This window comes from Pituophis catenifer, unplaced genomic scaffold (genome assembly GCF_029215685.1).
Source record: "Pituophis catenifer annectens isolate HBS135680 unplaced genomic scaffold, rPitCat1.0.hap2 SCAF_2, whole genome shotgun sequence".
Classification (NCBI taxonomy): domain Eukaryota; kingdom Metazoa; phylum Chordata; class Lepidosauria; order Squamata; family Colubridae; genus Pituophis; species Pituophis catenifer.
This window is the reverse complement of record NW_027256882.1, coordinates 137,574,846-137,585,409: the sequence shown is the minus strand read 5'-3', so window position 1 is coordinate 137,585,409 and position 10,564 is coordinate 137,574,846. Positions and strand designations below refer to the sequence as shown.

Sequence of the window (10,564 nt, the reverse complement as noted above, 5' to 3'; positions counted from 1 at the left end):
CACCCAAACAAACTGCGTACAGCCCAAGAGGTAGGAGGAGAACCACTGTAAAACAGTACCCCCCACCCCCAACCCCTCGAGACATCGCAGTAAGATACCATGGTCGACGGTATCAAAAGCCGCTGAGAAGTCAAGTAGCACCAGGATGGAGGAATAACCCCCATCCCGGGCCCATCAGAGATCATTCACCAGGGCGACCAATGCCGTTTCCGTGCTGTGTCCGCGCCTGAAGCCTGATTGGTACGGGTCTAGATAACCAGTCTCCTCCAGGAATTGCGGAAGCTGGTACGCCACCACAGACTCAACAACCTTCGCTATAAAGTGAAGGTTGGAGACAGGACAAAAGTTGTTCAGGGAGGCCGGATCCAGGGCTGGTTTCTTGAGGAGGGGACGAACCACCGCCTCCTTGAGTAAGGCGGGGAAGACCCCATTTCTCAATGAAGCATTGATAATTGCCTGGATCCAGTCTCCAGTCCCCTCCCTGGTTGCCGCAACAAGCCAGGAGGGACAAGGGTCCAATAAACATGTGAAGGCCCCCAGTCTACCCACAATCCTGTCCACTTCCTCCATAGAAACAGGATCAAAGTCAACCCAGATGTTACCTCCAAGATCAGCTCCCATCCCCTCGTCGGATCCTGCCCAGTCAGAGTCCAACCACATCCAAATCTGAGCGATTTTGTCTTGCAGAAATTGCGCAAAATCCTCAGCACTGCCTTGCAAGGGGTCCTCCCTCGCTCCCTGATGGAGAAGGGAACGGGTCACTCGGAACAAGGCTGCTGGGTGATTTTCTGCAGACGCAATGAGAGCAGCGAAATAGTCACGTTTCGCCGCTTCCATCGCCACAAGATAAGACCTAATACGGGTTCTTAACTGTGTTCGGTCAGACTCGGAATGGGAAGACATCCAACAGCCCTCCAGGCATCTCTTCCGATGTTTCATTTCCCTGAGCTCCATGGAAAACCATGGAGTTGGCCGGGATCCCTGTCGGAGGAGAGGCCGCAAGGGAGTGATTTGATCCAGCACGTGGCAGCCCATTCCCAGGCATCCACCAGGACCTCTGGCGAATCGCGGGATAGGTCAGTGGGAAATGTCCCAAGCTCCGTCAGGAACCTGGCAGGTTACCTATCTGGTCAAGCAATATAATTGAAAACTTTCAATTGTGAGAATTTGACACACATAGAAATGTGTGCTTGATTGGTGCTTTCACCCCAGACGATGAAGAAGATGCAGTGGATTGAGTAGTCACTTTTGAAAGTTCAAGAATGTTGGATCAGCACATGAAGTTTCAGTGAAAAAGATACACTTTCCTATGGTTGTTCCTGAATAGCTTACCCTTTTGAGTTTTTATGCAATGGTAAGTGTGCTTTCCTGAGGTAAATTACTGAGACTCTTGCATTCCACATAATGCCATTCAAAGGTTGAGGCAACATCTTGAGCCACAAAAAGGCAAAACACTTTTTAGTTTAGCAAATTGAATAAGCCCAGACAATAAGGTTAGTTTAAGGTTCATAAGTCGTGATGAAAATTGAGTGAATGGAATAAGCATGGTTTAGTTAACATGGGAAACTATTTTATACAAACATATTAATTATTTGGTCTTCTGATTTTTCATTAGGTTCCTAGATTTTTATAAAGCTTAGAGATTATTTGTATTTTCTGCCCTCAGTACTGTCATCAGTATAAAATAAGATATTGAGGTTTCTTCTTCCAATTTCAGAACCATATTAATCTTCTAATCCAGCATCCTCAAGGTTAAATTAAAATTATTTTCTCTTCTACTGTTTCAATCTTCTGCTACTAACATATGGGTACTATCAGCTACATATTTAGATCATAGTACCAACTGAAGTTTGGCTTTCCTCAAAGAACCACGGAAAAATTAGTTTAGTTAACATGCACTATCATTTTATTGACTCCAAGTCCCCCCTCCCAACATGGAGTCAGGGAAAGGACTATAAGGACTAAAAATTCATAAAGAAGGGCTCATATTAATTGCATCTCACCAAGAGATTTTGATCTTTGCTTCCTGCTATTGGTTTCCCAAAGCAATCTCTATGACATGGGTGACAAACGTGCAGCATCATGTTGCCATCACGTGATGTTTTGCAATGTTTTTTTCCCTTCGTGGAGCTGGGGTGGGCGTGGCACATGACGCATCCGGCCTGCAGGCCACCAGTTTGATAACCCTGCTCTATGATAAAAGCTGACATCTCTGAATATCCAATTCTCCTTGGGACATAAATAGATACAATGATAATGTTTAAGTTCAGTAAAGGAAAAAAAAGAAAAGCAGATGTAGATATGGATCAGTTTATTATTAGAGAGAAAAACAAGAATCTTTAATAACAAGTTGGCATGGTTTAGACCTGCTCTCTTACTGCTGTTTGATTTGGGTTGTTTTTTTTTTCTGACTGAAGTGGAAATTGAAGATTTGTATTATTATGAATGCTATACGTGGACACAAATAGTTGCAAACTAATAGATTGACAATGTGTGAAATCATTTCCTTGCGTTTGGAGAGTTAATTGTGCCCTGCAGTAGGATGATCAACTTCAGATGGCTCCCTGGGCAAGGAGAGGAATTGATGAAGACACAATTGAAATTTTGAACACTGCAGCAGAACTTCATAAAGCATTCCTCTTAGCAGGATGTCTGGGAGTGGGGGGAGGCTTCAATTTGCACAGCCAATTGGAGAATTTAGTTAGAAGACCTCATCCTCCACCGATGAGACTCTGCAACAGTGGGTGTGGGAACTGTGGAAGTCTGAATGCAAGCATCAGCCCAGTCTTTGGCCTGTGTTTACCAAGTGTCCACACTTTTCCTGCTGTGAGTAATAAAGTCTGTAAATGGTTGCACATGTGTTTCCATTTAACTCCTAGCAGCCATGACTCACTGCTGGGCGCTCAGCCGGCTCCACTCCTTGGCTGTCAGCAAGACCCGCCTCCAGCCTGGCTTCCTGACCCTAGAATATTTAGAAGAGCACACTTGGTTCTTTTTTGTTAGGAACCTGGCTGAAATGGCATTCAAACCAATAAACTCAGAACCTGGGAAAAACAATCTTTTTGTCAAAAACAGTCTTCCAAAGACTAAGAATGGATTGGTATTGAGCTTCAAGTTCTTTACTTCATATTTATTGAAAATCAGATTTCTCATTGATGCCAAAACTTAAGGTTGCCTAGAAACGCCATCTTCTGTTTTAAGATTAATGCTGGGAGAAAGATAGAGGATGCCTTTTCCAAGACTCTGGAATTAGTAGCGTATTGACTACATTTCAGTCTTGATAAACGGAGTACAGTAGATTGGTACTCTGACTTCACAGTGATGTTTATTTTCTTCAGCAGCTGTTCATTTATTTCTGAAGAACTTATTAAGGTTGACTGTCTTGCTGATAGCAGCTAGGCCTTCTTTAGCACCTTGGACCAAGGTTAGCCTTCTAAAACAGCAAAGTCTGGGTGGAGGCAGGTCCCAATTAAGAGCCTGGATCAGGACAGCAATGGACTCGGTGCTGTCAGTTCAGTGGGAAAAGGCCAAATTCTAACCTTGGTTTTGAGGAGGAGACCTCATATCAGGGTGCGCCTGAGCGCCTCCTATAACTGTATTCCTTCTAAGCTCGACTGCTATTATAATTCTGACAAAAATTATTGTAAAAAATAAGAGCCCGGTTGCTGGCCGGACTCATGGAGAGTGGGGAATTGCATACAGCCTGAGAAGGGTGGGGGCAACTGTCAAGCAAAGGCAGCCGAGACCCAATCTCGCAGGACCGGAGGCGAAGGAAGAAAAAGCAGCGCATACACTGATCGGAGCAGGCCAACCGCCCGTTTTGGCCCAGCGCCACCAGGAGGAGGGGCCGCAATTCCCTGGAGCCCATTAAAAAGCCAGGCTTAGGCTGGAACCCGGAGAAGAAAACATCTCCAGAAGGCAAGAAGCAGGAGCTATCGGCGTGGCGGCTTTCTTTTTTCCAGCCGCGGGAACCCTTTTTTTCCCTCCAGGCTCTCCACCCCATCCCGAGAGACAGGCTCGACGGCAAGGCAAACTTTGAGGACAGCCTCCCTGCGGAAGCGGCACGCGTCCCCCTGGAATCGCCACAGATACCGTGCTCAGAGGACTGAGCGGGGGCGCGCGCGCGCGCCTGTCTGGATGAGGCGGCAGGAACCGTGAGCAGTCAAGCCTCGGCCACCCCCTCCGCCAGCCCGCCTTCCCTCCCACCCGCTCCGCAAGATGAGTGCTACGCTCCCGAGCCTCCTGGCCTCGCTGGCCGTCTTGCTCCTGGGGAGGGTGGACCGTCTTGCCGACGCCTGCAGCTGCTCCCCGGTGCATCCGCAACAGGCGTTTTGCAATGCAGATGTAGGTAAGAAAAAAACACGGCTGACCGCCCTCCCCTTCTCTGCGGCTCCCCTAGTGGCTTTTCTCGTGGCTTGGTCGACCCCGCATTTCTCTTACCGCGGGCAGCCCCCTTTTCTCCCCTACTGCAAACTCACTTGTTAGCGGCCAAAACAACCCCACCCCTTTATCCTGCAAGGAAAGAGCCGCGTTGGGTGAAAGCTGGAAGGGAGCCCGCACGTTGATTCCCGCTTGGCCCCTGCTTGGGTAGCGACCAGCAGTTTCCGTCGTTAGTGCGGGCGTCTGAATGGCCTCGGGCTGGTTCTGTAGATCCCTTCGGTTAAAAAAAACAACCACCTTACTCAAGATTAAAGAAAAAGCCAAGTGCCGGCCCCGCTTCGCCTTGCATTTCGCTTCCTTTCTCTCTCCCTCCCCGCCTTTCGCTCTAGCGCGCTCGCTGACCTGATCCACAGGAATTCATTTGAAAGCACAAAGACAACCGCGGACTGAAATTCCTAATTTCTGGCGATGGCTTTCTGCCTGCAAAATGTAGGCTGCTGCCAGACTCTGATGGAACAGCTTCGAAGAGGGGAGGGGAGGGGAGAAGAGGAAGTATGTGGAAATTGGAAGAGAAACGACCGCAAAACGAAAACTTCACAAAGGCAAGCTTGAACCATATAGGGCCATCTTCTCTGACCCAGAAGGGGAAAGAATGAATTCCCCATTAGAGGGGTAGGATTTTAGATCTGTATGGCTTTGAAAAAGCAACATTCAGTTTTGGAATGAGAGGTTGCAGCCAACCTTCCCTAAACCCCACAAATCGTTTGGCAACAGAGGTATAACAGTAACAGAGTTGGAAGATACCTTGGAGGTCATCTAGTCCAACTCCCTGCTCATGCAGGAGACTTGTACTAGGGATTTGAACCGCTGAACTGCCGACCGACAAGCTCAGTGTCTTAGATCCAATCACTTGCTGGACAGTTCTATTTTGTTATACAGCGGTCTCATGTCCCTCCCTGCCTTGAACTCTAAATGCACATATACTCCTATTGTACCCTGGGATTTTCCCATAATTCTCAAACCAAAAGGGCCACTTCACTGTTTCCAAGTTGGGCAAAGCAGAATTACGGGGTTCAAAGAACCAGGGTTTGGAAAGAAGGAAACCAGAAATGGGGAGGCAAAGAAGGATAAAAAAGCTCCAGAGCTGTGAAGTGGTAGTGGAAATGAACCAGATTTCCATTCCCTATATAAATTATATATGTTATATAATCTCTTTACAGTCTCTTAAAACTCCTGACTCAGGGATAGAACATTTTTGGTTTTCCTCTAAGAGAAGCTGGAGTCTGTTTTAAGTGTTGCTATGTTCACTCTGCTGTGTTTTTGCTTTTAGTTGTATGTCATTAAAGCTTTTTTTCCCATTAATGAGTGCTTTGAGCAGCCTTCCAGCAACCACTGGTCCCTTAGCTGTGGCCTTTTTGCTTGCTCCATCATCATCAACATACTTCCTGTGTAGTAATCAAGCCAGAGGCTCAAAGTTTTTGTGGGAGGGGGTGGGAGTGAGGGTGGGGAAATCAAACGTAAGAGCTGTTGTTCACAGAGCAATGTAGCAATATTTGAAGACAGATGTAAAATCACCCTGAGGAACTCAAAATTTATTCCCAGTGTTTGACAGCCTCCATCTGCCCAGTAACAAAAAAAAAGTACTTAAGAGGTACAGGTAGTCCTTGATTTATGGCCACAATTGGGACTGCAATTTTGGTCACTAAGTGATTTGGTTGTTAAGTGAGTGCTCATGTGACTGGACCTGATTTTACGACCATTTTTACTGTGGTTGGTTAGCAAATTGAGTGTTTGGTTAAGTGAATCACAGGGTGGTTGTGAATCTGGCTTCCTCAAATGACTTTGCTTGTTGGAAGCTGGCTGGGAAATGGCAACCATTGTAAAAGCAAGCTGGTTGCCCAGCACCCAAATTGTGATCACATGACTGGGTGGGGTGATTCGATGGCTATAACTTCAAGGATGGATCGCAACCCAGTTTTTCATTCTAACTTTGAATCATTGTTAAATAAATGGTCATAAATTGAGGACAACCTATAATTGGTTTGGGGATAATTTCTTTGGCCTGGGATCAGAAAATTAAGAGCCATCTCCTTCTGCCTTCCTAACCTTTGGATTCTGATCCAGTGGTCCAAAGGCAGTCAGATTATCATTTGGAACTCAAAACCAAAGTGAAGGCATAACCTGAATATATGAAGTAGTAATAAGGGGGAGAGCATTTCTGAACCTACATCTTGTCCTAGCTTCTGAACAATTGTACAAGGTTCCCAAGCAACTGAGATTCAAGAACTGGTTGCCCATTTAATTCTTTCTCAGCATGGCCGAGGCCCTCATGAGAAAAAACACACTCCTTGTTTCCATGTTGATTTAATCAAGGCCTTGTGATGTCATCATCATGTCCCTTTTTCTTGGCAGTTTGAAAGAAAGAATGAACGAGTTAAGGGTGAGAGAGGCTCTTGTTTTACCAGTTTAAACCAGGCATGCTGGGTTGCATCCTTCACTTGTTATTCTTTCTTTTTTGACATTGTCTTTTTCTTTTCCCAATTTGCTAAGCTTGGAATCTATTGAAAACACTGGATCTGACAGGGTTGGGCTTCAGTTTCATCTTTTTCTCCCTGTGAAATTCCTTTTATTAAACCTTAACATAATAAGCAAACAACTCAGCCCTAATTTTTCTGGGCCTTGCTCTACAGTTGGGATTTGGAAATATTTTGGTGGGGCAGCTTATCTGTCTCACTGATTCTGACTGTCAGCATTTGCAAAATTGGTATGCCCAAGCTGCCTTCCTTGATTTTGTAATGTCTCCAGAAACTGAGTAGCTGCTCTCAGCAGCAATTGTTTGTAGTTTCATTTTAGTATCCAGTATCTCTTCCGTCCATGAGAATTTCTGAGTCAAAGAATTTTTGCACTAGGGTCTTGTGACTTTTTCAACCGCAAAGACTTCCTTCTGTTTCTTAGAATTAGCTGAAATCCTTGTTTGCACTTTCTTGGATATTGAGACAATCCTTCTAGGAGCAGTTCTCTTGGGTTAATATCAACTATGCCACAAGTCTATAGCCAAGGTGCCCTGCCGAGCCCCTTGTGCTTTTGCAATTTGAAATTATACTACATATTTTAATTTTCCAGGGAAGCACTGTATTAATCTTTTGGAACAGCATGGACACACAAACAAACACACATATTACACACATACACCACACAAACACAATTTCAAGATTTATAGGCTCTTAAACACTAGAAGAATTCGATTTTACAAGTCTTTGTGAAACCCTACTTACTTTGTCAAATTCAAGGTGTATAGCTGCTGATGTGATAATCCTGTTAGTATTTAATGTGCACAGGCAGGGGTGGGTTCTACTTACCTTTATTACCAATTCGCAATGGGGCCGCATGCGCAGAAGCGTTCTGATGACGTCGGGGTCGGTGGGTGAAGCTTCCCTCCGGTTTTACTAACGGTTCTATAGAACCGGTCCAAACCGGGGGCAACCCACCACTGTGCACAGGACTCTTTAGTTTTGCAGATTGCCCTATTCACTTATTTCTAGTATCATTTAAATTGGCTACCACAGTCTGGCTTTTAATCAGCCAGAACAAGTTTTAAAAAGGAAAGTTAACAGCTTGATAGCAGTGTGGTCGAGATATGAGAGAATCCATACTGATCAATAATTTTATTTTAAATAATATATTTTTCTGTTTTAATTTTAACAGCTGGAATCTAAGCTGTACCGATAGAGAAGAATGTTTGTAGCTCAGGGATGAACTGAGTTCTAGTTTTTGTTCAACCCTGAGTTACAAATGTTCTTTTCAATCCAAAGTGTAAAATAATTGTTTTCACAAAACACTAACAATACTCACAAGAAAAATAGATGAGCTTCCCTTGTTTCTTTCCAAACTTCATTAATATTTCAGAACACCAGTTCCCTGAACATAGAATGGAGTATAATTATTCTGGATCCTTTAGGTATTACAGAGGGAAATTACTTGATATAGAACCACATAGGAAAATATAGGTCATAATAGGAGATTCAGTATGAAAAATGATGGGGAGAGAACTACTTGGCAGTAGACTACACAACATGTTGATTTCCCAGAGATGTAGCAGTTGTCTGTAGTTACAGAAACAATAGACATCTGACAGACATCCGAGAACCAAACCTAGGTGGCTCAATGGAAAAAAAGAAGGACTGGTCATGTTTCAGAATAAATAGTGTGTGTTGGGGGGAGTTCTCAGTAGGATGTTGGTATATTGGTATGTAGTCTATGTGTTAGCAGAAGGTTTGAATGAGGAGAAAGAATCCATTGGATTAAAAACATGACATGTTTTACATACTACACACAGAACAGACTCAATTATAAAACATTGAGTACGCCACTTCAAAACAAGGTTTTCTGGGAGCAGGACAAGCAGAGCAGGACAGATGTGGAGTAAGAAATACACACTGAAGACCTATGCAATACTATTTTCTTTCCACAACTAGAAGTTTAGCAACATTTCTTGCCTCCATCTATTGCAGGCAATAGTTCATACAGAGCTCTAATTAGGTTTCCTCCGTGAGGATGCACTGCATTTGGATTTTTAATCTACTGAAGGTAGGCAATTGATAACTTTACAATCATTGGTACAGCTAGGTACAATGGCGGAAGAGTGACACACATGTGACAATATCATAGTGCAAAACCTGCCCATGAATTCTTGCCTCCCTATGTTGGACATAAGTATGACATCATAGGACTTGCATCATGACATTGTAATGTATGTTTCATCACTTGCCTTCCACTTTTCCCTTATATCAGGGGAACCTTTATATCAGGGGAACAAACGTTTTGATGACGTCAGGGTCAGTGGGCAGAGCCTCCCACCGGTTTTACTACCAGTTCAATAGAACCGGTGCAAACCGGGGGCAACCCACCTCTGCTTTATATGCTTACATTTGTAATGATTGGGCTATAATCCCCAGTTTCTTCTGATAGCCAGGACTGATGGAATTAAAGTTCAAAGTATCTGAAGGACTTCTGATTATTTCTGCTGTAAGGAAAAATAAACCCTCAGCCCACATCCTATTCAGAGAGAACAGAGCTGGTTTTTGATTATGTTTTTCCTCTGGGTACGCTTGGGATTTTCTGCAGATTTCTGCAGTTTTAGAAGAGGAAACACAGAAAGCTGTATTAGATCAGATTGATGATCCACCTAATCCAGTGTCCTCTACATTGTTTGGCATTTTGGTGGTTATAAACAGACTCCTTTCCCAGCACACTTGAACCTAGAGTCTTTTGAAGGCTGTGTATAGTACCACTGAGCTACAATTTATCACCAAACACTGGACAGAAAAATATATGAGCTAGTTATAAATCAATTTCTGGTCTCTTCCTTTTCCTATTTCATCAGAAAGATATTGAAGCAGGAAATTAGCTTGAGCAAGAAGAGCATAGCTGGTATCAAATTATGGCCACCAAGATGACTAAGATAAGATACACCATAGTTTCTTACACCTTGGATTTTTAATAGTTAAAAAAGATTATATTTAAAAATCAATCCAATCAAAACATTTTGTTGCTCCCAGTTAAGAAAATACTTTGTCTTGCTGTTCCACCTGCACACTGCAACTGGATAGGCACCTGAATGTTATTTCAGATTAGCAGCAGATGAGGGGCAGGGGAAAATATTACTTTGGGAACCCACAGGGAATGGGGAGATTGTTGCTCTCTTCACTATCACATGCTACCTGAGAGATTACTTCTTTCTGCCATAATGGTAGAATTGGCCCTGGTGATAGATTTAAATACGGTAGTCATGCAACCACATTAGTTCCTGCTGGAGACATTTGCCCCCTGCTTATGAACTTTTAGGGGCATTTTCAGATGGGAAAAAAGTCAAAAGCCAGAGGGGTTCTTTTGATGTGCTTAGGCATCTCCCCTTGCTTATGTAGGCACACCCATATGCACATTTGTGCTCCTTTTAACTTCCCTTAGGAAGCTCTCTTGGTTGACATGGTCCTTGGAGAAACAACAGATGTCGGTTTACTCACATTCCATTGCATGGAATTGTGGTAGAGTTTGCAGATTCTATTGTAGCAGCCACAACACTATGCTATTTTTATTTGCATTGTTTTGTGCCATGCAGCCACAAAGATCCACAGGAACCATTGTACAACTGCAATCAGCCCGATCCCATTGAACTATCCTACAG

The 10,564-nt window shown here is 43.9% G+C and overlaps 1 protein-coding gene across 2 annotated transcripts in view; it reads left to right on the top strand.

Moving 5' to 3' along the window:
* The first annotated feature begins 3,918 nt into the window (after positions 1-3,918).
* The window catches only part of TIMP2 (TIMP metallopeptidase inhibitor 2), a 29,645-nt gene continuing 22,999 nt past the window's right edge, over positions 3,919-10,564 (top strand). The window contains exon 1 of one of the 2 annotated variants that reach the window (XM_070937675.1): positions 3,919-4,348. In XM_070937675.1, coding sequence (XP_070793776.1) covers positions 4,219-4,348 — 130 coding nt within the window. In that variant the 5' untranslated portion in view covers positions 3,919-4,218. The remainder of the gene's footprint in view (positions 4,349-10,564) is intronic. The other variant, XM_070937676.1, reaches the window with a different exon arrangement.